Genomic DNA, 27,831 nt, shown 5'->3' with positions numbered 1-27,831 from the left:
ATAAGCAACAACAACAATATTTTCCCAGTGGAACTGACTTTGCTGATAGATACTTTGTTGAGAGAAAATGTACTTGATACGATTGTGATGTGTTGTTGTCTCACCTAGCTATCTTAAAATGAATGCACTCGCTCTGGATAAGAGTGTCTGCTAAATGACCCAAAAATAAATAATGAACAGACCGGCACCGACGCCCTGACTCCCCTGCACTTCTGGTCGATTTTTCAAGAACTGTGGGTTTTTTTCTGGCTGAGGCCCATGCTATTTCTGTTCTGCTCAAGTAGGCTACTTGCAGGAGCCAACTCTATTCTAGGACACGCCTGTAGCAATGTGCTTCTATGTTTGGAAACGCAGGTGTGTGTATTTGTCTATACAGTATGTGGGATTATGGATGTATATGTGTGCATACTGTTGAAGTGTGTGTGTGTGTGTGTGTGTGTGTGTGTGTGTGTGTGTGTGTGTGTGTGTGTGTGTGTGTGTGTGTGTGTGTGGTGTGTGTGTGTGTGTGTGTGTGTGTGTGTGTGTGTGTGTGTGTGTGTGTGTGTGTGTTAATGTATATGTGTCCGTACAGTAGACCCCTGACCTCAGACAGTGGCAACCTGTAAAGGCTTTGTTAACAGCTGTGACTGGATGTGCTGCTGCTCTCTGTCACAGCAGGCTTCATAAAAGTGCTGATGCAGGCACCATGGCAACGTATTACAGACAGAACACTGGCTGTTGCCGGCACCATGGTGTTCAATAGCAGAAGAAAGATCAAGAACAAAGAAGCACAACTCAATTGAACACATTGACCTTCATCGAGGGAAGCTAATCTACTCTGGAAGTCCAGCGGACATAATGGCAATAGCCATTCTGGATATGAATGTCTGCTAAATGAATGTCATGTCTAATGTTTCATTTCCAGAGCCGTACTGTGTAAATCCCATTCTGCCTGTCTCCTGCCATCGCACTCTCGGCCTGGCGATGAGCAGCACTCCCCCTGGTCAGGTCTCACAGAGGCTTTAGGTTCATCTCCACAACATGAGCAGGAAATCCCAGTGGATTGGAGAGGTTTTGCTGGAATCCAGCAGGATATCCTTCCATTGCCTGCTTGACGCCCAGCAGCTCAGTGTGATCTGAGTATGAGGAAGGACTTTATCTGCTCCATGTTCCTTCTTTCAGACGTCAGAATATCAACTGAGCTATAGGCTACCCACGCTAAGTCAGGTACAGATGTAGGATCTTCATTTGAGACAGTTATGTACAGCAGGAAAAGAATCCTGCAGCAACAGGAAATGTGTATTACTATGTGGATTATAGTTAATGGAAATGTTGTTTTTTTCTTCATTTGGGCAAATCAAATCTGACATTTTAAACCTTGAATAAACTACAGGTTTTACATTTCCTGCATTGCAGGAAAGTTGTCCTACAACATAGTGATCCAATTAAGATCCTACACCTGTATCACTCCCCCTGGCACTGGATAATGCATTATCATTGTCACATTATTGCCAGTCAGTTACAGTATCATTTCCCTCCTGTTCAGCTCCACTTCCTGAGCCAGGAGGCCAGTAATCCTGGAGGATATCAGATGCTATTCACAGCAAACCCAACATAATCTGATTACAGTATATCATTTCAAAACACGGTTGAAATACGAACGTCAATCATCTGAATGTTACGCATTCTCCTTCCTCTCTCATTACCCATGATGCCTGAGGCTCAGGGCTGGGGATGACATAATTTATTCTCATGGTTGATGAGATGGACTGATGGTGTGAGAATGTTATGGGGGAGTATGAGCTGCCACTCACACTAACCTCCATGGTCTATTGGAATAGACACTAAATGGGTCTGCTTATTGCCTGTGTCAACACCCTGGGGGGTAGAGGCATTCCCTGACTGATGTTGGGGTTAAGGATTGGGCAATATATATACCGTAAGAAATGTACCCATTTGTTATAATTTGCATATTCTTTGCAGATAATCAGGACGCTACTATGAACTTGAACTATTCATTGCATAATGAGCTCTGACTCGAATGTGGTCTGTATATTTCACAGTTGCCATGGAAGCAAGGGGAAGGGATCCCCTTTTTTTCCCAACCTTCATTCTAAAACTCTCACAGCGTCAGACACACCTTGCTACCAAACCCTCTGCTGTTGTACTGTACTGTGAAATTGTGGAGTTGAGTTCCATTTCTACCCCTGACCACCACTTCTACGTGTCATGCCAGGAGAACAGACAAATATACAACTGCATCCTGAGTTCCTTGGAAATCCCTGCAGCTCACTGCATATTTTTGAACCCAGTTAAGCAAAATTTCGACGCTAGTAATTACCCTTTCACTGAATGAGTGATGAATGAACCCGTCCATGTGATTCAAACGTGGTTCCACTAACAAAGGCCTGTCTCTTACGCTGCGTATTTAATCATTGGGGAGGATAATGGGTTCAGAAGCAACTTTAGAAGTAAAGCTTGGATCAGTTTCAGATGAAAGGAGAGAGGAATGTCCCTGCCTGGTGTTGGTGGGTTGTGTGTTGTCATTCAACGAGGTGTCAGAATGAGGTGAGTACCAATGGAGGCTGTCGAGGGGAGGACGGCTCATAAAAATGGCTGGAATGGCGTGTAATGGCTGGAATGGAGTGAATGGAATGGTATCAAACACATGAAAACCATCCTCTCCTCAGCAGCTTCCACTGGTTGGTAGATACTACGTTCAACATGTCACTCCCACTGGTAGAATGTTACAGCTCCTCTACAACACCTGCTCACTCTGACAGTGTCAAACTATAGGAATGCTTTTGCTTCAGCCCAGCACTAACACACCGTATTCAAACACTTCTGATAAAAACCTTTGAATCAGTTCTGTCGGTGCTGGACTGAAACCAAAGCTTGCACAATCCGCAGCACTCCAGAGCTATAGGGTTTGAAAAAGCATAAGTCCCTCAGCTCAATTACAGGTGAAAGGATACTTTCTGAATTTCACCCTAGCCACTGAAAACCAGATGCAGGGACATGAGGGGGGATCATCTCAGACTCTCTGTCTGTAGTGATGGAATTCTCAGCAAGGCGAAGGACACATTTGTGGGGGGATGAACTTTTTGGCAAGTTTATTTTAAGTGTACATTTTTACATTTATTCATTTAGCAGACGCTCTTATCCAGAGCGACTTACAGTAGTGAATTCATACATTTCATACATTTTTTCTCCGTACTGATCCCCCATGGGAATCGAACCCACAACCCTGGCATTGCAAACGCCATGCTCTACCAACTGAGCCACACGGGTCACCGTCTACACGTCACTGTCAGTCTGAAGTGATGCCTCAAGACGTCCTGGTTTCAGTAAGCTGATATCTCTCAATGATAAAAATGCCTCTTCGTTATTCATGGAAACAGAAGGCAGTGAGAGAACACTTCTTACTCTAAACCTGAAAACAATGAATCATACAGCAGTCAGTGTGCAGCAGTCAGTCATTTCTCACACGTGCTCTCAGAGGCAGACCAAAAGGGAAGCGGGTGTTATTAGTTGGATATCCGTTCATTTACCTTTCCAATGAATGTCATTATTTATTTAACAGTGGTCAGCTCATCAGGTTAACCAACACATGTCGGTGCTAACAAGGTAAATCCCAGCTCTTCATTCTTTTTAAAATGGCAGAGAATTAATGAGTTGCCTTAATTAATTTAGACACAGACAGAAGCCAGGGTAGGACGGAATGGAAAGGCATCACAAGAGGCTGCTGAGGGGAGGACGGCTCATAATAATGGTCAGAACGGAGAAAATGGAATGGCATCAAACATCTGGAAACCATAGAAACCATGTGTTTGATGTATTTGATACCATGCCACTTGTTACGCTCCAGCCATTACCACAAGTCCGTCCTCCCCAATTAAGGTTCCGTCACTCTCCTGTGAATGCTATCAACAGGAGCAGTATGAGTTAGACTCAGCTGTCAATAACACATCAGCTATGTTTTTCTGCCACTCACAGGAGAGAGATTCAGGTGTATTTGCATATTCATAGAACATCACTGTCAGTTCCTTGTTGGCTTCATTTAGGGGGAACTCCCTCTAACCGCTCTCTCTCTCTCTGAACAACTGTTTGTAGGCATGCAGCTGCACTTGATCAGATAAGATCATTTGGTTAGGTATAATTCTCTTGATCAATTTACTATATTTTTTTACTAATGCCTACATGTGTGTAAGCTACAGGTCTTTATTTAAAAAGCATTATTATTATTATTATTTTACATGCCTTCAGAAGCAAGCAATTTTTATTGTCAATCTCGATTATTGGTCAGTGCTCCTGCCCAAGTCAAGCACTGTTCTTGGTTCAGATTCAGGGTGTTGATTGCACACCCTCCATAGGTCAGGAAAAATAGTTATATTGAAAGACTGGGAGAGTTGTTAGACTGAAGTAGGGCAGTGCAACAAGGTGGCAGGTAGCCTAGTGGTTAAAAGCGTTGGGCCAGTAACTGAAAGGTTGGTAGTTTGAATCACAAAGCTAGCATCTGCTAGATGACTAACATGTAACAGCATACCCAGCTAGCAAATTTAGTTCCTTGGAAGTTGTGGGAATGTATGTTATTGGTTCTGGAAACGAAGCCATAAGTTTCCTGACCATTAAAACTGAAAGTTATTTAAACATTCTGAGAATGGAAGTTAACATTTCTCCTGTTCTGGGAACGTACATTTTTAGGTTGTAGGGAGGTTCTGAGAACGTTTTTCTATGGTTCCCTGAAAGTTTTCCTGGGAGGTTTTATTAACGTTCTGAGAACGGAAATTATAGGTTATTTGAAGGTAATTAAATAGCGTTCTGAGAACATGTTTCAATAAGACTACCAGCTTAGTTGAACTGTTTTGAACTCCAAGCACAGATAAGACACATGGAAATGTATTTGCTTAGGCATTAATCATGAAAACACATGTATTTTTATTGTGGCATGGCATGGCATGGCTTGGCATTGCATTGGGCTCCCGAGTGGCACAGCGGTCTAAGGCACTGCATCTCACTGCTAGAGGTGTCACAACAGACACCCTGGTTTGAATCCAGGCTGTGTCACAACCAGCCATGATTGGTAGTCCCATAGGGCGGTGCACAATTGGCCGGGTTTGGCAGGTGTAAATAAGAATTTGTTCATAACTGACTTGCCTAGTTAAATAAAGGTTACTTTTTTATTATTACTGTGAGATTCAAACCTATGATCTTCTGCTCTCTATACATGAAATTAGTCGACTGCAGGATGGAGCTAGCATGACATGTTTTTTTTACTCATACAAAGCTGTTCATTTTAGTCTATTCAAACAGACCCTATGTCAAAGGAAACAAGCCCTCATTAAGATCAGATGTGGCCAATTAGTGGGTGAGGCCAACACACCTGAACTCACTTAACCAGATAGAGGATAGAGAGAGTTTTGTTGATGCTGAGAACAGAACGTATATGTTTTAAAATAATATTCTCAGAACGTTCTTTGAACTATACTCATGTTTTCTTGTGGTTTTTATGGGAAGTTTTCTTAATTCTCTGAGAACATGACTTTAAATAGAACCACGAGGAAACCTGCAGAAAACGTTAAGCTTAAGTACTGAAATTCCCACAGAAGAACGTTGTTTCTTAACGTTCTCTGAACATTCTGAGAACATGACTTTGAATAGAGGAAACCTGTAGGAAATGTTATGGGAAGGTTGTATGCAAAATAACCGTAGGACAACCCCACTCTCGCCAAGCACTAAGAAACATATGGTTCTTAGAACATTATGTGCTAGCTGGGTACCCTAGTGACCTGCAGCACAAACTACATCAGATAACCATCCCTGTTTATATTAGGTGACTGGAAACCAGAACGACCCTGCCCTGTTAATCCATTCAGGGTGAATGAAGGATGCTCATAACTTCATTCAGATGAAATAAAACCCCACCAGGTTCCACAGCTGAATTCAGTTGCGTAATAACGCAGATTGGCAAGAGCAGGTACGGTGACAGGTAGATATGACCTCAGTGTTGCTGGACATATTTGAATTACTGTTACCAACACATTTTCCTGCAACACTTGCAAAAGATATGATCGATGTAGCCTTTCCTACAACCAGTCAATTATTCAACCTTGAAAAAAAAGCCTTGAGAATCTACAGGCAGGTGTCACACATAATAAACTAGGCCTATGTAAAACTGGGGGAATTCCATCATCAGAAACATTTTGATCAACAAAGTGCACTATAACAGATATTATTAAAATATGTTCAATATCAACAATTTTCAATGCATGTTTATGCAAATACGTTGTCATTGATTCTAAACTCACCTTATAAAAACATGAACAAAAATAATCCCAAACCAGTGATGGTGACAAAAAAACTTTTCAAATTCAAAGGCTCCGATTTGAGCAAACTCGGCTAAGAGAGATGACTTCACCACACAGAGAGCCAAACCCCATTCTCAATCCATTGTTTATATCAGCAGCGATAGAGGAACCTGCCCTCTTGACGTTCAATGTAGTTGTGTCTCCCCCTTTCCTCTTTATGAAAGACGGTTGGAGAACAGTCCCAAAGATTATTTCACTGGCTCCCACATCATTTCAGATGCACCCTCTTCTTCAATGAGGTGTTGCTGCGCGCAGCACTATCACTAACTTGACAATACTGCCCTCTGGTGGCTATCGTTTTAAATTAGTTTACACCTTCTCCTGCCACACTTGAAATATCTTGTGTTTCGTACCCACCACATACTCTCAAAATGATAAATAGATGCTTTCACGTTAGTTCACCACTCTGTATTGACCTGTCAGAAAGCCATTCGTCAGATCTTGTTCACTCTATGGCAATCGGCCTCTCACACATAGCCCTAGGTTTAGTGACTAATTATGTTAGTAATTGCCCTTGAGGACAAGCGAGAGGATATGAGGGGTGTAAGTATTGATAGGCTTACGAAACACGTTTTTACTATACTGAACAACATTATAAACAACACATGCAACAATTTCAAAGATTTTACTAGGGTACAGTTCATATAAGAAAATCAGTCAATTGAAATACATTCATTAGGCCCAATCTATGGATTTCACATGACAGGGAATACAAACAGGCATCTGTTGGTCACAGATACCTTAAAATAAAGGTAGGGGTGTGTATCAGAAAACCAGTCAGTATCTGCTGTGACCACCATTTGCCTCATGCATGGACACATCTCATTGGCATAGAGTTGATCAGGCTTTTGATTGTGGCCTGCGGAATGTTGTCCCACTCCTCTTCAATGGCTGTGCAAAGTTTCTGGATATTGGCTGGAACCGGAACACACTGTCGTACACGTCGATCCAGAGCATCCCAAACATGCTCAATGGGTGACATGTCTGGTGAGTATGCAGGTCATGGAAGAACTGTGACATTTTCAGCTTCCAGGAATTGTGTAAAGATCCTGGCAACATGGGGCTGTGCATTATCATGCTGAAACATGAGGTGATGGCGGAGGATGAATGGTACAATGGGCCGCAGGATCTCGTCACGGTATCAAATTGCCATCGATAAAATGAAATTGTGTTCGTTGTCTGTAGCTTAAGCCTGCCCATACCATAACCACATCGCCACCATGGGGCACTCTGTTCACAATGTTGACATCAACAAACTGCCCGCCCACACAACGCCATACACTTGGTCTGCGGTTCTGAGGCAGGTTGGACTGCTGACAAATTCTCTAAAACTACAGACAAATTCTCTAAAATTATGTTGGAGGTGGCTTATAATAGAGAAATTAACATTCAATTCTATGGAAACAGCTCTGGTGGGCATTCCTGCAGTCAGAAGGCCAATTGCACGCTCCCTCAAAACATGGCATTGTGTTGTTTGACAAAACTGAACATTTTAGAGTGGCCTTTTATTGTCCCCAGCGCAAGGTCCCCAGCGCATGCTGTTTAATCAGCTTCTTGATATGCCACAACTGTCAGGTGGATGGATTATCTTGGCAAAGGAGAAATGCACACTAACAGGGATGTAGATATTTGTGCACAAAATTTGAGAGAAATATGCTTTTTGTGCATATGGACAATTTCTGGGATATTTTATTTCAACTCATGAAACGGCCAACACTTTACATGTTGCGTTTATATTTTTGTTCGGTGTACATTGCAATGACATCATTGGTAGGCTATTTCCATGACATTATTGAATGATCAATAAAAATGAAAGGGTAAATGTGAGTATTTATTGATATTATATCAATCATCAGGAGTTATAGGAGGACGGCTCATTGTAATGGCTGGAAAGAAATGAATGGAACGGTGTCAAACGTGGTTTCCATATGTTTGATCCTATGGCTCCAGAGTGACTACAGTTAATTGATTCATTTTAAGATAGCTAGGTGAGAGAATCACATACAGTTGAAGTCGGAGGTTTACATACACTTAGGTTGCTGTCATTAAAACTCGTTTTTCAACCACTCCACAAATTTCTTGTTAACAAACTATAGTTTTGGCAAGTCGGTTAGGACATCTACTTTGTGCATGACACAAGTAATTTTTCCAACAATTGTTTACAGACAGATTATTTCACTTATAATTCACTGTATCACAATTCCAGTGGGTCAGAAGTTTACATACACTAAGTTGACTGTGCCTTTAAACAGCTTGGAAAATTCCAGAAAATGACGTCATGGCTTTATAAGCTTCTGATAGGCTAATTGACATCATTTGAGTCAATTGGAGGTGTACCTGTGGATGTATTTCAAGGCCTACCTTGAAACGCAGTGCCTCTTTGCTTGATATCATGGGAAAATCAAAAGAAATCAGCCAAGACCTCATAAAAAAATTGTAGACCTCCACAAGTCTGGTTCATCCTTGGGAGCAATTTCCAACGCCTGAAGGTACCACGTTCATCTGTACAAACGATAGTACGCAAGTATAAACACCATGGGACCACACAGCCGCCATACTGCTCAGGAAGGAGACGCGTTCTGTCTCCTAGAGATAAACGTACTTTGGTGTGAAAAGTGAAAATCAATCCCAGAACAACAGTAAAGGACCTTGTGAAGATGCTGGAGGAAACAGGTACAAAAGTATCTATATCCACAGTAACACGAGTCCTATATCGACATAACCTGAAAGACCGATCAGCAAGGAAGAAGCCACTGCTCTAAAACCGCCATAAAAAAGCCAGACTACGGTTTGCAACTGCACACGGGGGGACAAAGATCATAGTTTTTGGAGAAGTGTCCTCTGGTTTGATGAAACAAAAATAGAACTGTTTGGCCATAATGACCATTGTTATGTTGGAGGAAAAAGGGCGAAGCTTGCAAGCTGAAGAACACCATCCCAACCGTGAAGCACGATGAAAGAAATAAAAACTGAAATAAATCACTCTCTACTATTATTCTGACATTTCACATTCTTAAAATAAAGTGGTGATCCTAACTGACTTAAGACAGGGAATTTTTACTAGGATTAAATGTCAGGAATTGTGAAAAACTGAGTTTAAATGTATTTGGCTAAGGTGTATGTAAACCTACGACTTCAACTCTATCACAGTCATAGAAAGTAAAACTTTTCCTCAATAAAGCAGCTATCAGCAAAGTCACCTGCTGCAACCCCTAATGGGTTGGGACACTGCCTGAGATCACCTAGATAAGATTACTATCATGTACAATGACATTTTAGTAGATTGATTTTAGGAAAGTTAATAGTTCATTGTCGTTTTCAGGGTCATGTTTTATTGTTTTGATGATACGGTGGATTGCCTTGGACAGAAGCTGTTGGTGGAGTATTTTGGACGGCAAAGGTTTTTACAAAAAAACTAAGATCTGTCTACTCAGGTACAAGGCATAGAAGTAGAGGCTGTCAAATACCTTGTTTAACCTCAGGGCTCTGGCATGCTGTTTAGAGCATCATTACAGGGTCCTACCTGACCCATTACTACACTCACAACTAAAGATAACTCTACCTATATGCTGATTAGCTGAGTAGACAGATCTTAGTCTTGGGTTAATGACACTCTTGGGTCCATAGACTAATTTCTAGTCATCTTAGGTAAAATCTCTCTTCAGATAACAATTGATAACACCCCTCCTGTCTATTAAAGCAAGGCACATTCAAGGTTTGTCCTTTGAAGATAACACTCAGAACACATGTTATCTCCCTGACCACAATGATGACTATAAATGACATCCATCAAGCCCAACAGGATTAGTTAGTGCAGACAAGCCAAGACATCAAGATGTGGTTGGATTTGTATTTGGGAATGGCAGTTTTTCTCAGTGTAGAGTGCAAACCATTGAACAAGGGGACACACAACAAGTTGCTGGTGATCTCCTTTGATGGTTTCCGATGGGACTATGATCAAGACGTAGACACCCCTCACATGGACAAGTTAGTGGAAGATGGAGTGAAGGCAAAGTACATCACCCCTCCGGCTATCACCATGACGTCCCCATCTCACTTTACCACCATAACTGGTAAGGCAGAAGAGTTACAAAATGCTATTGACTTGTTGCATGCATTTGAGCAGCTTGTTTGAAGTTCTCAATCAGGTGCATATTAATAAAAAATAAGAAGTATTTCCTCGGGTAAAATGTGACTACGGGCCCAAGTTACTGTTTCAAAACTGTTTTTGAAGTCAAATGTAGCCTACTACTGTAGATTAATTATTGGCAATTGATTTCTTTGGCCAAATATTCAAATTGTTTCATAAAAAACTTTTTTGTTTGTGGCATGTGCCCAGAAAATCCCAGTCCTGACCATGATCTCACTCACGTTACAAAGTAGCCTCACTTGCCAGTGTTCTGGCTGGCAGGTAGCCTAGTGGTTAAGTGCTTACTAGGTGGAAAATATGTTGATGTGCCCTTGAGCACAGCACTTAACCATAATTGCTCTTGTAAGTCGCTCTTATCTCTGCTAAATGACTAAAATGTAAATGAAATGTTCTTTCGGGTTTTTAGGACAATCTAATGTCGTTCTGCCCCTAAACAAGGCAGTTAACCCACTGTTCCTAGGCCATCATTGAAAATAAGAATTTGTTCTTAACCTGTTGGGGCTAGGGGGCAGTATTTGCACGGCCGGATAAAAAACTTACCCGATTTAAACTGGTTACTACTCTTTCCCAGAAACGAGAATATGCATATAATTAGTAGATTTGGATTAACTGACTTGCTTAGTCAAATAATGGTAAAATAAAAATAAAATAAATCAAATGTACACTGTGTTGTTACCTGTTAATAACATTTAGACTACGTTACCCAGCAGGCTATGCGGGGGGCAGGTGGTTGAAGAATGCCTTGCATGGCTATACATGGAGTTTTCTAGCTGAAGTGTATGTTTATTAAAAGTAGTTAAACCTACGCCCCGGTTTGTCATTATATAAGGAACAAACATAACACACTGTATATAGGCACATACTGTACATATCCTTCGGGTCCTAATTATTTAAATACAAATCTCTTCAAACTTGCTGCTTACTTTATTTCTGGGCAATTGACCTCACTTTAATCTGACCTTAGAGTTATTCCTGAGAAATGGAAATCAACTTATGTTTTCATTTGTTAATGCAGGAAAAACCCACAAATCTACAGACAATTTCTAAATGTTCTCTTATATGACAGTGATAAAAAAATAATTATAGTACAGCAATTAAAGTTGTAAATGCCATCTTTGATATCCTTGATAAGACACATCATTGAGGTTTTGGATACTGTTTATCATAATGTCATGACGAAGAGACAATTCAAACTGGAAGGTTGTTGGCATTAGAAAATATTTACATGTCATTCTATTTTCTTCTCATATCTCTCACAGGGAGATGGATAGAGGATCATGGAGTTGTTCACAATATGATGTTTAATTCCACAACTCATCAGAAAGTGGGCCATAAAGCTACCTTGAAGAGGTCTGAGTGGTGGGACAATGGAGCCTTACCGTTGTGGATTACAGCACAGAACCAGGTGAGGAACTGGTCAGGATTTCATCCTGGACATAAAATATCACAAGTGTTATTTGTCTAATATGCAGATTTATCTTACAGTCCTCCTACTGACAGCTACAGAAACCACTGTCAGACTATTACATTGACCCCCCCTCCATTTGTTTTTACACTGCTGCTACTCGCTGTTTATTATCTATACATAGTCACTTCACCCCTACCTACATGTACAAATTACCTCAACTAACCTGTACCCCTGCACACTGACTCGGTACCGGTACCCCCTGTATATAGCCTCGTTATTGTTATGTTATTGGGTTACCTTTTATAATTTATTGAATTTTGTACATTAGTTTATTTGGTAAATATTTTCTTAAACTCTTCATGAACTACACTGTTGGTTAAGGGCTTGTAAGGAAGCATTTCACGGTAAGGTCTACACTTGTTGTATTCGGCGCATGTGACAAATAAAGTTTGATTTGACTTGATTATTTTTACGTGAATGAAGTAGCTCTGATGAAAGTTAAGACCCCTACTACACCCTGTAATTAGAAGCATACATACAAGCATACATACCTTTTCTTCTCTTTCAGGGCCTGAAAACAGGTTCCTTTTTCTTTCCAGGAGGAGCCGCCAACTACAGTGGTCAATGTGTAAACCGGGCGGTGGTTGAGGAAACAGGTCAACAAGATGATAACGAAACAGAGTGGCATCAGAATATTGACACTGTTTTGAGCTGGTTCACCGAAGAAGATTTTGACTTTGTGACTCTGTACTATGGAGAGCCTGACAACGTGGGTCATGCCAAAGGACCAGACCATCCTGACAGGAAAACCATAATAAAGCAGATTGACCGCACCATCGGATACCTGAGGGAGGCCATCCAGCGAGATGGTTTGACAGATAACCTGAACGTCATCATCACCTCTGACCATGGCATGACCACCGTTAAAAAAAGACCTCTTGTAGATGAGATAATCCTCTCTAAATACCTGAATTTCTTCAACTTGGTTTATTTTGAGCTCCTTGACTACGGCGGGTTTGGAATGATCACACCGAAGAAAGGAAAGGAACAGCAGGTTTATGATGCTCTCATGAAGGCCCCAAACCTCACAGTCTACAAGAAGGAAGATATGCCAGAGAACTTTCATTTGTCCAAGAATGACAGAATGCAGCCTATTATTGTCATTGCTGATCTAGGTTTCAACTTAAACTCGGTAGGTACTGGTATTAAATTTAAAGACACTTCATATACTATGTATAAAGTAAAAAATGGTCAAGTAAAAATATCCCAGATTAAACAAATAAAAACAATTATGATATGTAATTTCAACAGCGGTTGATCGTCTACGTGAACAAAGGAGATCATGGATTCCATATGGACGAAATGGACATGAAGACCATCTTCCGTGCTTTTGGACCAGATTTCAAGAAGAGTTATCTGTCCGAGCCCTTTGACAGTGTCCACATCTACCCTCTAATGTGCAAGCTGCTGCAGATAGCTCCAGCCCCTAACAATGGCTCCCTATCTGTCACTGAGGGCATGCTGCTTCAGAACGGTATGAGCTGTGAGCTTCTAGAAAGCATATTAGTATCAAAATGCATGACAGTGTCTATTAATTCATTCTAATACAGGAAGATATCAACCATAATGTGCTCCACTGATGATACTTCTGGTATAAGATAATTATCAAGACTGACATGAGAAATGGTTATATCACATAACTAATGGCACCATTCTTCTCTACACAGGTGGGAGAAGAAATCAGATGTCCCTTGGTGTTTTGGCATCGATATTTGTCTACATTTTATGTGTCATCTAGTTATTTATGATGTCGGTTATTTTCCGTAATGTTCGTTAACTGAAAAGAATTGCATAGTTGAATCAATCATAACCAAAACTCCAACAGATATTCTTAAGGAGGATCACATTCACTATGATTTTCATCAACAATATCCATCTGATTGTATCCAGTTTATTAGGTACACCTATCTAGTACCGGGTCGGACCCCACTTTGCGCCAGAACAGCCTGAATTCTTCAGGGCATGGAAACGTTGCTCAATTGGTATCAAGGGAAAACATTCCCCACACCATTACACCGCCAGCCTTTATCATTGACACCAGGCAGGATAGGGCCATGGACTCATGCTGCAATAGCCCATCTGTGACAAGGACCGATGTGTTGTGCGCTCCGAGATGTCGTTCTGCACAGCACTGTTGTACTGCGCCGTTATTTTCCTGTTTGTAGCTTGCACAATTATTGCCATTCTCCTTCGACCTCTCATCAACGATCTGTTTTCGCCCATAGGACTGCCGCTGACCGGATGTTTTTTGTTTGTCGCACCATTCTCGGTAAATCCTAGACACTGTCGTGCATAATAAGCCCAGGAGGCCGGACGTTTCTGAGACACTGGAATCGGCGCGCCTGGAATCGACGATCATACATTCCACGCTCAAAGTCGCTTAAGTCACTCATTTTGCCCATTCTAAAGTTCATGCCTGCTTTATACACTGAGTGTACAAAACATTAAGACCACCTTCCTAGTATTGAGTTGCATGTCTATGTCATGGAAAGAGCAGGTATTCTTAATGTTTTGTACACTCAAGCCACAGCCACGTGACACACTGTCTGTAGAAGCTAACCATTTTTTGGAACGGGGTGGTGTGCCTAACAAACTGTCTACTGAGTGTATGTTTAATAATCAAACCAGTCAACATTGGCTCAAATAACTTTGTCTAGAACCGACATTTAATAAAGACAACTGTCCACTGATGGTTCAGCAGTTTCAAGTGGCCTGATTCCTTTGAAAAGTTGTTGCCTTTCATTCTAAATGTCACATTTGATTTGGAGTCATATTATTGTTTAAATAATTGTTCCGAGTGTATATTTATTTGTTGTTATTATGCTTTAATAAACGTGCATGATGAATGAGTATTGCAGGTTTAAAATTAAAATGTTTAACAGGACACAGGAATTGGATCTAAGGTGTTATTACCACCTGCAGCCAACTGGGGATATAATTTTAAAAAATACATTTAACCAATATTTAACTAGGCAAGTCAGTTAAGAACAAATTATTTTAAGAAAAAAATCTTATTTACAATGATGACCTAGGAACTGCCTTGTTCAGGGACAGAACAACAGATTTTTACCTTGTCAGCTCGGGGATTCAATCTAGCAACCTTTCGGTTATTGGCCCCAATCTCTAAACACTAAACACCAACACCAACTGTATATACATATTCCAACAAATGGAAATGTTACAGAACAGACAAATCTGAAAACACAGATGGAGGAAATGTAAAACGTACATGTGTAAATAATCTCCCTGTTTGCCCTTTATTTCATACTAAATATTATGAAAGCCTCCCTTAAAAAAACGAATTGCAGTTTTGTAACTGCAATAAAAGTGTAGTAACTGCAGTTAACTGTGGTATTTTGGACATAGTAATTGCAGAATAACTGCACTCTAATTAAGCAAAAGGCACGTGGGGGTGTGGTATAATGCCAATATACCATGGCTAAGGGCTGTTCTAACGCACGACCTGGACACAGCCTTTAGCCGTGGTATATTGGCCATATACCACAAACCCCGGAGGTACCTTATTGCTATTATAAACTGTTTACCAATGTAATTAGAGCAGTAAAAATAAATGTTTTGTCATATCCGTGACATAACTGCAGCTATACTGCACTCTGACTGTCACTTGTTGTCACTTGTTAAATCCACTTCAAATCAGTGTAGATGAAGGGGAGGAGACAGGTTAAAGGGGGATTTTTAAACCTGATTGAGACATGGATTGTGTGTGTTCCATTCAGTGGGTGAATGTGCAGGACAACATATTGAGTGCCTTTGAACGGGGTATGGTGGTAGCTGCGCTAGGCGCACCTGTTCTTCGTGTTTTGTACAGTCAGTGTATGTTTTTCACATTGATGCAGTTCATTTTTGTCATGGCCAAGGTTATTGCAGGGTGAAGTGGTGACTTGACATTTAAACAACAAGGGTGAATAGGCTATGGGCTATTGCCTAATGGAAATTATAAGATTATGAAACCAGCCATGATGAGTGGTTACACTTGTTGCGGTCATGTGACGAAGCAGGACCGGTTAGGTCAAACGGAGAGTGAGCGCGCCCTGCATTCTATGTGACGTTAAACTGCTGTACAACCACTTCAGTTTTGGATCCGTGCGTGTCTAGGTTACTCAGCCTACATCACAACTAGTCTCTGTTGTTTTAAGCTATGGCTGAATGTTTTGGGAACGACATATATATATTCTAGGAATATTCAAGGAATAAAGAAAAAATGTTACATTTCGTCTTAGAAGATGTCTCAAACAACACGGAGCAAAACACAACAACGCCTGAGGACTGGACTGTTGTATGTAATTTACAAGTATTGTGTTAAGTATTAAGTATAGTGATTATTCATTTGTAGTTGTCCTGTATTTAAACTACTGTACAGTGTACAGCAATGTGTATTTCTTAGTTGTAGCTACATCGTTGCCACATCGTTGTAGAATGGCTTTTGGGGGGTGGGACCACCCTCTTGCACTGTAGAAAGTGGATGAGATTATTCTCCCCAATTGACCAGAGTAGTGTTATAGGATCTGTTATAGGATCTGTTATAGGATCTGCCTCGCCCTCTGCAGGTAGGGATAGTGACTGTTTTGGTTTCTAATCAACACCTTTCCCCTGTAAAGGTGTACTTTGCAGTCAGATGGATCCAGATGATAATGGCAGTGCTAAGGTAAGCAGGGCGCAGCATTTACAACCTCTTTGTAATTGTACAATCTGGTGATCACACAGGTCAAGTCAAGAGCTCTTCCCAATGTGTTTTTTGTTGTTATTTGCAGCATTGTCGGTTCAGGTTCCATAATTGTTTATGCAACTTTCCAACACCTTATAAGGACACCTGAGGTTAGTTACAAACACTAGAGATGATCCCCTCTACAGTTGGTTTTAATTGTTTCCTCATTTAAGCATATATTATAGCCTACCTTAGTTGGTAGAAAGGCGCTATATCAATCCAATCGGTTATTGTTTATGTTAATAATAACAATATTATTAACCTACCTACAATACCATGACTGTGATTTAGACTCCAAAACAATGCCCAATACTACCTCCTCTGCAGATCCAGCCATTGTTCTTACTGAGTGTGACAGACTTGCTGCTGGCAGTCAGCTGGCTGATAGGAGCAGTACTGTTCACCCAGGACTGTGATAGCCATGCCACCTGCTACAACCTACACATCGTTGAACAGGTATGTACACAGACATATAATACATTCATTTACAGCAAGAGTTGACTTAAAGTTTCACTCTGAGAAATAGATGACCAAGGCCGATCTAGATCCGGCCCAAATGAAGTAGAGCAGCAAATCTAGCCCAATTTGACGCCTCTTCAATTCTGTTAGATCGGGACAAAGGAGTCTGGATGTGGCTGACCCATTTCCCTTGTACTTGTGCACTGGAATATTCTGTCCCAAAAGGGAGCATGATATATAACCCCACAACAAAACCAATGATGGTCCTAGATATCTCATCTCCATGGATACGCAGAAAGGGAACACCATTCCATTGACACGTCATACCATGCTTCTCACCACTAAAATAGAAGTAAATGTTGGTTGATTCATGGTGACCACTGACGGAGAACCCCTGTCTTTTAACAGATGCTGTATATGACCTCGTTCTTCTACACATTGAACTATGTATGGACCCTGTACTCTGGGCTAAATAACAGATTCTACAGTAGCCTTCATGGATACCCAGCCCAAGTAGGTGCTACCTGACAAATGATCGTTTTAATGTCTTACACATTTGGTTGTCTGTAATTCCCCATATTCAACTGTTTGGTTAAAGTCTGGTCTCTGTTTTGTTGAAGTGCGCCACCAAACTGAGAAGTTTCAGCAAGATTGCTGCAGTCCTGTCATGGTAAGCATGGACTATTTCACAGAAAGAGTATTTCATTTACATGTATTTGTTTAACCAGGCAAGTCAGTTAAGAACAAATTCTTATTTACAATGACGGCCTAGTATATGCTTGACCTATTTAAAGTTCAGTAGATGTCATTATGCATCCAATAGAGGGAGTATGCTAAATGTCCTGTCCCCGTTTCTCCTCCAGCGTCCTCCCCGTGCTGCTGATGCTGCCAGTGTTGGTAACAGGAAACATGGACCACTGTTACACAAACTTCAGCCAGCCTTACAAGTAGGTCTGTAGCATGCATCAAAGTAGGAGTATTATCATGGATAGTTTACTTTGGGATAGAGATAATTGTGTGTCAATAAGGTTTGTAGTTTTAGTAAGGCAATTAGAGTTCATATCACGCACTTCCGTGCTAAATGTTTGCTCAATTAATATGATTTAATCGTCTTTTTTTCTATTTAAATTTTTAGACATATCTCTTGTTGATTTGAGGTGCATAACAGTTTGACTAATGTCCCTCTCGCTGCATATTAGGTGCCTTCTAATGCACACGGAGGCACTCTTCATGTCCACTGACTTGAGCAAGATGGAGGTAGACTCAGCTTGCCGCCTGGTACACATGTACAGTATTGCTGTCTTCCTGGCAGCATTCCTCCTCACCTTTGTTGGCATTGTGGTAAGTCAGCCTATCCCATGGTTACCATCTTATATTTATTTTACTCAAATGTATCTTGGATTCACATGTCCTTTGTCTACACCAGGTGCTCATGGGAAAAGCCCGCACTGTTTACAGACGTTGTGTGAGTTCTAGTGGTTTCCTAGGCGACAGGCAGTGGGCGTCGCTTCGTGTTCTGGACCGACACATGCTCCTCTACCCCTCTGTCTTCTTCTTCTGTTGGGGCCCAGGTAACTACAGTACTGTTCACACAGCTCAGAATCCTAGGGCCCCCCCGGGCTTGCTAAAATATTTGTAGCAGCTGAAAATCACATTCTCCTTTTTGATATATTGCCTTATTTACCTTTTCATTTCAGCAGTCTTCCTGGCAGCCATGATTCTGTACAACCCCAAATCAGTGGAGGGAGTTGTGGGCGTCATTCTCTACATCTTACAGGTAAAACTGCCAGCTGCTCTGAAACCTACATCCAAGCCGTGTGCAACCTCAGTCCATGGCTTAACTTTTACTTCCTCATCCTCATCCCAGGCCTTCACCTCATCCTCTCAAGGCCTTCTGAACTGTGTGGTGTACGGCTGGACACAGACACACTTCCGCTCACCTAGCAAAGATGCTCTAAGGGACATGGACACCCAGACGCCACTTCTGAGATCTCAGAAGAAAGGCTATAAAACTCTATGGTCAACACCATCCCCCAAACCAGATGATATAGAAGGATCTGGTATTCTACCGACACCACATTAACTTACTATGGCGGTTGTGAAACTGGCAAAAGAAATTAAACAAAGCCTTTTGTGCCAGACTGGGAGTGACGGTTTGGTTGTGAATCTTGGGGACAGTACCTTGGGAAGCACCTGTTATACCAATGAAGCAAGAATACCCAAGGCTGTACACAAGGGACAGCAGGGTCAAACCAGACAGAGGTTGAACTGCTGAGGCGTAAAAAAAAGGAAGAACCAGGGAATTTACAACGAGAGGAAGAGCAGCTCTGAAACAGGATCTGAGAGCCCTGTACTTTCATCGGAATCAGAGTCACTCCCTCCCTCACTTGTTTTGACTGCATCGGTCGTGCAAACATTGTCTCTACATTAGTGTTTAGAATTTCCCACAGTAGTTGGGGACAGCCGAGGATATTTGTGAAAGGCTTTGTAACTGACTGGCATGTCTTTGATTTAGAGGGGCCCTGATTGAGCCCAACCTAGTGGAAACAGTGAGCAGCCTGTCACTTTTCATCTTGATGGAACAAAGGAACTCCATTCACAGAGATGCTGCTTGACGTACGAGTTTGGCCCGTGGTGTTGTGTGATGGTCGTAGATACGCAAGCGTGTGTAATGTTTAGTTTTCGCCCTGCATGGGCTTGGTCACAGAAATGTTACTGTAAGTTTATGCTCACTCCTTGAGTTCAATTCTAAACTTTATCTATCAAAGGGGGCAATTATTGCCTTGCATAAAATGTGACAGGCATGACAACGGGATAAATACATCACCACAACATACAATTTCTTTTTTTCTGAGATGCAAATGAAACTGAATGAAAAGAATGTGAATTTACAGTCTGTCAATGCATTGGACTTTATTTCAGTTTAACTCAATCCATCAATATGAAATGGGCATTGCAGCTAAAATATAGTAACTGCTGCAGCCTCATCAAAACAATAAAATATTGTTTCACTCCCACATCCGACCAGCTGCATCATGGCAGTTATCAAAGATGAGGCTGTAGTCAGTGCCTCCAGCTTTGACGAAATCAGAGACCGTCTTACTTCCTCTAAAGTTTTTGGTTTCAACTTTCTGCAAAAAGTTGTAAAAAAAAAACAATGTTTTAATCTGAACGACTATGTATTTGCCACTACAGAGTCATTTCAATAAAAATGGCTTATGAAAGAAAGCTGATTGAATACTTGCCTTCCAGTCTTGACTCATGTGGCGTGCAGCCACCACTACAGTCTGAGTGCTGATGCCAAATCCATCCCCTTTATGGACAAGCCACTGGGAGCCATCAGCCAAAGTCACTCTGTGGATCAACAATGAAGAATTAGACATAGCGGGTAGTTTAGGCCATTTCTTAAATAATAAACATGATGTTGCTAGATATGTAGTAACAAACTGACTTTTGTGGGCTTATTTTATAAATATCATACGCATATCACGCATAATATGATGTTACTCACCTGACTCCTGAGTGGCTGAGAATCCCCACCTGAAAGGTCATGCCTTCAAGGGGTCTCCTCATTCTGTCCGCTTCATACACCTTGGAGTTGTACAGCTTCCTCAGGTCAGACATTTTAGATATGTCATAATTGTAGGATCCTCCACCACCTATGAGAAACGTTATAATAACACATGAACAACATAACAATAACATCATAATACTATATTTATAGATATTTCTACAAAAAGTTGTTCAAACTTACCACCACTGAAAGAGGATTCCACATGTACAACCAAAAGGGCCAGAAGAGCTGGCAGGATGAATGCGGTTCTGATGGAGAACATGGCAGGATTCTTTTTCCAAGGATGTTGTGGATACCGAATACACTTTGTGCAGTGAGATAGATTTACCTTTTTATAAACCCCAAGTTGAGACACTCCTCCCTGTTTTGTTATTGCAGCACATTCTCTTCAAATAGAAAGTACTGTCTGGCAAACAACAGTGGATTGCAAAATAGTTGTAGCACTTTTTCTTATCTCTCTATATATATATATATATATATATATTATTTTTTTTACAAATATGCACATTTAAAGGTTATACTCTCAAACCGATAATTCATCATCTTTGAAAGACATAACATAAAGTTGTATTTGCTTAGACATAGCCAGATGTTCTGCAGGACAGAGGCAATGTTTGGAAAGACAATCAATTATTTATTTGACTGCTGTAAAGGGTTAACTTCTGCCTTGGAACACAGTTTAAAGTTCATTCCTGGGCTTTAGCAAACCAGGAAATTCCCCAGAGTGACAACATGACAGGGCAGTATCAGAGAACAGTATCAGAGAGCAGTACCACAGCACAGAGCAGTTACCAAGAGTTCAAATACAGTCACTGCCAGTATCCTGCTGCAATACAGGATACTCCCATGTTGGGGGAAACAGTGGGAACGGGCAATTGTTTTTATTGTTTTTCCATCAGGAGACCATTGCCATGAGTTGCACTGCAATCAATCAACTAAAAATTCATAAAGAAAGCAGCTATTGTAATTTACATTATTTTGTCAGCACCACATGTATCTAGAACTTGTCTGGACGTGAACATGACTTCATATGTGAATGATGCTATGGCAGTCAAGGTAAAGGAAGGTCATTTGACTTCCAGCTGCCAGTGGAACCACAGGCAGTTCAATGAATATTGTAACTTTTCCAGCGTATTGTCACTCACTCTAGAGGGAAATACAGTCACAGCCTGGTGACCATGACCCGATGCGATGGTGGCATCTGTCTCTGTTGGGCACTGGGGACATCGGGACTTCTCAGAAGGCTGGAACAGCTGGCAGTCATTCCCCCAATGGCTGGCATGTAGGCGTGGTGAAGAATTGGCAGCTGCACGGACCGTCTTCGTTGTACGCTGCAAAGGAAAACAAGCAAGTGTGTAGGACGTTTCATTTCTAAATATACTTCTACACTGAGTGTACAAAACATTAAGAACATCTTCCTAATATTGAGTTGCCCTCAGAAGAGCCTGGACTACAAGGTGTCCAAAGCGGTCCACAGGGATGCTGGCCCATATTGACTCCAATGCTTCCCTCAGTTGTGTCAAGTAGGCTGGATGTCCTTTGGGTGGTGGACCATTTAACAATGTAATAAAGGATCATAGTTTTCACATGGATTCACCTGGTTAGTCTATGTCATGGAAAGAGCATACTTTCATGTTTTGTATACTCAGTGTATATATAGAAAGTATAGAAAATATTTGTATTGCATAATGTATCTTTTAGTATCAGAGTAATATATTTTCCTGTACTGTTCAATTGAGTTGATGTCATCAAAGAGTTCCCTGTTCATCCTGGGCACATCCTCAGAGCACACCTGGGCTCTCAGTGTCACTTCATTGCCCTGTCGACTGGGAGGACTCAGCTCTTCCTCTAGTACTTGCATGGCGACATCCTCCAACTGGTCACCAATCTGCAAAGACCATTTATATGTTAATTCCCAAAGTTCCACCATCTGAAATGGTATTAATGATTATTATCTCCACAACAGAGGGGTGTTCAACCTACAACGGTTAAAGTTCTGTGAATTGTTTAGACTCAAGACAAGGGGTCAGAACTCACCTCTGTGATTCTCCTCCGGAGCTGCTGGTTTTCAGTCCGCAGGCTTTCAAGAGATCTGCCCTGATTGAGACTGCTAGAGGAACTGGAGGTCTCCGAATCCTCCTTGTTAAGATCACATTGTAACCAGCGAGTTGGATCCACTGGGTTGGGATTGTCTCTGATTTTTACAAGCTAGGATCAAGACAGAAGCATTCAATTATATATTTCAAGATGAGTGTTTACATCCAACATCATCTACACCAATTTGTAAACAATATACATTGAGAAATGGAAGTAAAACGAGAACACTGAGATATTTGAACATGAGAGCTCAACATGTATACAAGAGGAGGTTTCAGAGATGTGGCAGGTGACACCTTGGGCAGGAACACCAGACACAGGGTGCAGGTACAGCAGGAGATGACCACCAAAGCCATGATGAAGAGCTGCACATTAGGGTTATACTGGGTCAGGAAGCACCCTGATGCTCCAATGATAGACATGATGGTCACATGGTACATGCTCAGCCTTGTGTACTTGCTGTCATCAAGTAGATGGATATGTGCATGCCTTGTTCTCAAGGCCAGGAAACATCCAAGAAACTAAAGAAAATATGGAAAACCATCAGCTAGATTATCAGCTTTGTTTGAAAAGGATCCTGGGTGTTGAACATGGTTCTGGCAACTTCTCTCACCATTAGAAGCCCTTTGTAGCCATATACAATGGCGAGCCATTTAGTCATGTTTGTACTTTCACAGTGCTCCAGGAAGTGCCTTGTATTAACGTCTTCACCACCAGGATCAGTCTGAAACACCACAAAAAGGAAAGACTATTTTAATATTATTGATCTCCCTCTGAGGTTCACATTTACTACTACTCTACCACACGGTCGACTCCAGACCAGAGCCATTCACAACCACCACAAGGTCAACTCCAGACCAGAGCCATTCACAACCACCACACGGTCGACTCCAGACCAGAGCCATTCACTACCACCACAAGGTCGACTCCAGACCAGAGCCATTCACTACCACCACACGGTCGACTCCAGACCAGAGCCATTCACTACCACCACACGGTCGACTCCAGACCAGAGCCATTCACTACCACCACACGGTCGACTCCAGACCAGAGCCATTCACTACCACCACACGGTCGACTCCAGACCAGAGCCATTCACTACCACCACACGGTCGACTCCAGACCAGAGCCATTCACAACCACCACACGGTCGACTCCAGACCAGAGCCATTCATTACCACCACACGGTCGACTCCAGACCAGAGCCATTCACTACCACCACACGGTCGACTCCAGACCAGAGCCATTCACTACCACCACAAGGTCGACTCCAGACCAGAGCCATTCACTACCACCACACGGTCGACTCCAGACCAGAGCCATTCACAACCACCACAAGGTCGACTCCAGACCAGAGCCATTCACTACCACCACACGGTCGACTCCAGACCAGAGCCATTCACAACCCCCACACGGTCGACTCCAGACCAGAGCCATTCACTACCACCACACGGTCGACTCCAGACCAGAGCCATTCACTACCACCACACGGTCGACTCCAGACCAGAGCCATTCACTACCACCACACGGTCGACTCCAGACCAGAGCCATTTACTACTACCACATGGTCGACTCCAGACCAGAGGTTAACCCTACACACCATTTACTGTAATCTGTGGATGATCGACAGTAAAACCAGATAATCTCATTACTGTAAACAAAGCCCATGATAGTGTGCATTCCAACACACAGTGTACTGCGGTTGATCTTTAGCTTCGAACAGAGGGGATTCAACTCATGGGTGGTGAGATTTGCAGTGTAGAATGATGGTGTCTCAGGTCTAAAGAGGTTGGCCAATAGGGATGGTTATGTTGTGGAGGTGGGCAGAATGATTGGATAACCAGTTAACTAAATGTAATGATACTTCCTATAAGAAGCGTACACATTTAGACACCTTTTAACTTAAAAGCATGTGTGCTGATGGTACTGAAGTACCACCTTGGCCAATACGTGACCTGTCTGAGTGATTAACCCTCCGAGCTGAACTCTTCCACTGTTCGTCTAATAGGATCTGGATCTAACAATTCATTTTATTTGTTCCTTTCAAGACTTCCAGAGACTCTTAAAGAGTAAGAAATAGAATACAATAGTAAATAAACATGGCATTACTAAGAGGACATTAGAAAAAAGGAGCATGACTGGCACAACAACACCGGGGGAAATTAACAACAAGCTAATCAAAAACGCAGTTAAAATTGAAAGGCTAACTTTAACAACATCCGCATCCCCTACACAACAATCCGGGGGAAATTAACAACAAGCTAATCAAAACCGCAGTTAAAATTCAGAGGCTAACTTTAACAACGTCCGCATCCTCTACACAACAATACCGTGGGAAATGAACAAGGTAATCAAAAAGGCAGTTAAAATTGAAAGGCTATCTTTAACAATGTCTGCATCCCCTACACAACAAAAGATAAGAGAGTAAGACCAGGGTTAAAAGAAAACATGTAATTAAAGTGTTACCTCTAGGCTGAACTCTTCCACTGTTTGTCTGAGTGGATCCACCATCTGCCAGCAGGTTAACAGACACAGATCGATTAGCAGCATTCCCCCGACAATTATCCATAGTTGGTCATCCTTATTCATCTGTAGAAAGAACAGAGGGGGAGAGGATGAGTATTACATATTAGACAGGAGAAATGGCGATTAAGAGGCCTGTACTTTTTTTGAGTTTCTTTAACTTGATCTTTCGAACTTTGAGTTTACCTTTTCAATTATATCCTTATTTTTGACAATTGTCCAGACCCTCCAAGTTTTTGCAAACAATGCCCCAAAAGTTGTGGTGTATCCTACAGAAAGAATCCATGTGCGAATCTGTGACAAGAGGAAAAACATTGAAACAATGTGCATCCCTTGAAACAAGGGGTTCCCTCATCACTAAAATGCTTAGATGTTTAAGCTCATGTGTACTCACAGGGCAAAGTGTAACAAACACTTTGTCAGTCACAAGGGATCCATCCAGCCCATAGAGGAAGACAGAGGTACAGGCCAGCATCGTACCCAGGATAATGAGGTAGTTCATGGACGGACTGGACTTCTTCATGACCCTATGGGAAAAACTAAATATTAAGATCTTTTAACGGGCTGCCTTGTCTGAGCAGAGCATGTGAGTAAGTAAACTGGATAACAACGAAATAGAGAACAACCTTGTGTTTCAATGAAAGCTACCTCAAAAAGTATGTAGTTCAATTACAAGCCAATACAAGATGCTTGGAATAATGATCATACCAATGGTTGTGATGCTTGATGTGGAAGAAGAGGAAGGAGAGTGCCATGAGCATGGCCAGGCCAGTGGTGGATAACAACATGATGTAGAGGGGAACACTGACATCCCACCGCTGGGAGTGTGTCCGGTCTTTAGGCGGCTCCATGCCTATGAAAGGCACAAAAAAGTAGAATGCAAAGACTGTTACAAACAAAAAGGAAAATGTCTTTCTTTTTTATGATTGAGGTGTCATCATCAACTTTCTTAATGCCTTGTCCTAATAGTGTGGCCACCTACCTTGAAACTTGATTAAGTGGTTGATGAGTTCTAATTCTTCTGCTTCAGCATTATACTGGCCTATCTTAACCTCCCGGCCCTCTGTGGAAACACAAGCAGTTGATAAATATTTCACAAACAATGTTCTCTAAATTCATAGAAATACACATCTGTAATGTTTACCTTGAAATTGGCTTAATTTAATAGTACCCATGTGTTCACCATTTCTAAACAGAACTTGACCCCCCCCCCCCCCCCCAAAAAAAAAAGAAACTCAATTTGACAACAATATTTGTAAAACATGTCTTGTCTTTAGTCTTTTGGAGCAATGATCTATCTAAAATGGAATGTTAACACAACAGTCATGCTAAATTACAGTTACACCCTCAAAGCAAATATCCTTCATGGAATCCAGGAACATTCGTCCAATCTCCTTGTCGCTGACTGTGAAGTTCCGGTGGATGTCATATCTCTCTCTGTGTCTTACAGACTCAATGACCCTGGTCAATGCTTTCACCATCACCCAAACTCCATCATAGGCAAACCCATGGAACTTGCTTGCAACCAACCCTCTCTGCAGCAGCTCTCTGTTGTAAGTCTCGTCATACTCTTGTGGGGTCTAAACAGAAACACAAAGGTGCTTGTTTAACTTCTCTTAATGCTCTTGCATTACCTTTGCTACACTGCAAATACACCGTTTGATGTTTTCAACACTACGTCCAAATCTTTGGTTATAAACACAAGTTATCCATTGGAGAGAGCATGGTACAGTATCGACAGAATATGTTGTCCCTTGCTGAAAACCTCAGTACCTACCCTTCCTGAGATGCCTTTTATCTGTCTGTTACTGAGGTGTGTGAAGTCCACAGTGATGTAGCCTTCCATTGCGGTCAGCAGGTTGTTTGAAGCACAGTTGGAGGAGTTGGCCTCCTCCCACCAGCTCCCCTGGTAACCGCCAGGGAGGATCCACTGATACCTCCCGCCAAACATGTTCAGGCTGTAAGCCTAGAAGACAAAGGTTACAGGGTAATTACAAAGACAAATGGTTATCATAAAGATCATTCAAAAGTAATTGTATGATGAATGTGCTGTTAAACTGCCATTAATCTTTGTCTCAAACAAGTGCTAATCATTAATGATGGCATTGTGTTGCATTGCATCAGTTTTAAATGTAGGTTTTCTGGTTATGTACTCACACAGCAAAACACTTTGGAGGCTGAATTCTCGTCAAACAACCCAATAATGATCCTTACATCCATATCCTGTCGAAAGGGACATGATAGAAAACAAAGAAGAGGCAGAAGCTCCAGATTGACACGTTGAGGATGCATCTGCAATTTTCTGAAATGATGCAATTCAGTGCCTAATTCAAACTTTGTTAGTAAAGATGATTTCGGCATATTACTCACCTTCAACCTCTTTACATTGACACATGGGTCAGTGGACAGGCTTTCAGTTACAGCAACCATAACATCAGCCTTGCTCAGTTGTTTAGTCAGATCTCTCCTTATCTTTCAAGGACAGGA

General features: G+C 41.7%; 5 protein-coding genes across 6 annotated transcripts in view; 2 read left to right on the top strand and 3 right to left on the bottom strand.

Moving 5' to 3' along the window:
* Nucleotides 1-6,515, bottom strand: part of LOC106574842 (copine-4) — a 95,104-nt gene extending 88,589 nt beyond the window's left edge. The window contains exon 1 of the mRNA XM_082975659.1: nt 6,288-6,515. The gene's annotated coding sequence lies outside the window, so the exon portion shown is untranslated. The remainder of the gene's footprint in view (nt 1-6,287) is intronic.
* A 3,555-nt stretch (nt 6,516-10,070) lies between these two features.
* Nucleotides 10,071-14,660, top strand: LOC106574856 (ectonucleotide pyrophosphatase/phosphodiesterase family member 7). The gene is made up of 5 exons (XM_014150976.3): nt 10,071-10,420; nt 11,757-11,902; nt 12,474-13,097; nt 13,217-13,439; nt 13,633-14,660. Exons 1-5 carry the CDS (start codon nt 10,183-10,185, stop codon nt 13,701-13,703), a joined length of 1,302 nt encoding a protein of 433 aa, XP_014006451.2. The 5' UTR covers nt 10,071-10,182; the 3' UTR covers nt 13,704-14,660.
* Nucleotides 14,661-15,694: 1,034 nt separating this feature from the next.
* Nucleotides 15,695-20,378, top strand: LOC106574818 (transmembrane protein 116). Of its 2 annotated transcripts, none has more exons than XM_014150919.3 (11): nt 15,695-16,262; nt 16,585-16,631; nt 16,738-16,801; nt 17,019-17,147; nt 17,559-17,663; nt 17,771-17,820; nt 18,014-18,097; nt 18,350-18,491; nt 18,577-18,721; nt 18,851-18,927; nt 19,018-20,378. In XM_014150919.3, the coding sequence occupies exons 1-11, from the start codon at nt 16,188-16,190 to the stop codon at nt 19,231-19,233; spliced, it is 1,134 nt and encodes a 377-aa protein (XP_014006394.3). In that variant the 5' UTR covers nt 15,695-16,187; the 3' UTR covers nt 19,234-20,378. The 2 variants fall into 2 exon arrangements, with proteins under 2 accessions (XP_014006394.3, XP_014006387.3); XM_014150912.3 differs by having other exon boundaries at nt 18,848-18,927.
* On the bottom strand, nt 20,047-21,167 carry LOC145879580 (uncharacterized). The gene is made up of 4 exons (XM_082975658.1): nt 20,905-21,167; nt 20,662-20,809; nt 20,392-20,504; nt 20,047-20,277 (listed from the first exon to the last, which is right to left on the bottom strand). The coding sequence occupies exons 1-4, from the start codon at nt 20,984-20,986 to the stop codon at nt 20,159-20,161; spliced, it is 462 nt and encodes a 153-aa protein (XP_082831784.1). The 5' UTR covers nt 20,987-21,167; the 3' UTR covers nt 20,047-20,158.
* LOC145879465 (gamma-aminobutyric acid type B receptor subunit 2) lies at nt 20,907-26,519 on the bottom strand. Its single transcript, XM_082974951.1, has 11 exons — nt 26,516-26,519; nt 26,327-26,407; nt 26,053-26,197; nt 25,739-25,871; nt 25,531-25,638; nt 25,288-25,410; nt 23,435-23,545; nt 23,118-23,342; nt 22,762-22,932; nt 22,452-22,612; nt 20,907-22,055 (listed from the first exon to the last, which is right to left on the bottom strand). The coding sequence occupies exons 1-11, from the start codon at nt 26,517-26,519 to the stop codon at nt 21,887-21,889; spliced, it is 1,431 nt and encodes a 476-aa protein (XP_082831077.1). The 3' UTR covers nt 20,907-21,886.
* Between the last annotated feature and the right edge of the window lie 1,312 nt (nt 26,520-27,831).

This window comes from Salmo salar, chromosome 05 (assembly GCF_965601325.2).
Source record: "Salmo salar chromosome 05, fSalSal1, whole genome shotgun sequence".
Lineage (NCBI taxonomy): Eukaryota > Metazoa > Chordata > Actinopteri > Salmoniformes > Salmonidae > Salmo > Salmo salar.
The sequence above is the reverse complement of the archived record's forward strand: the minus strand, read 5'-3'. Positions and strand labels throughout refer to the sequence as shown.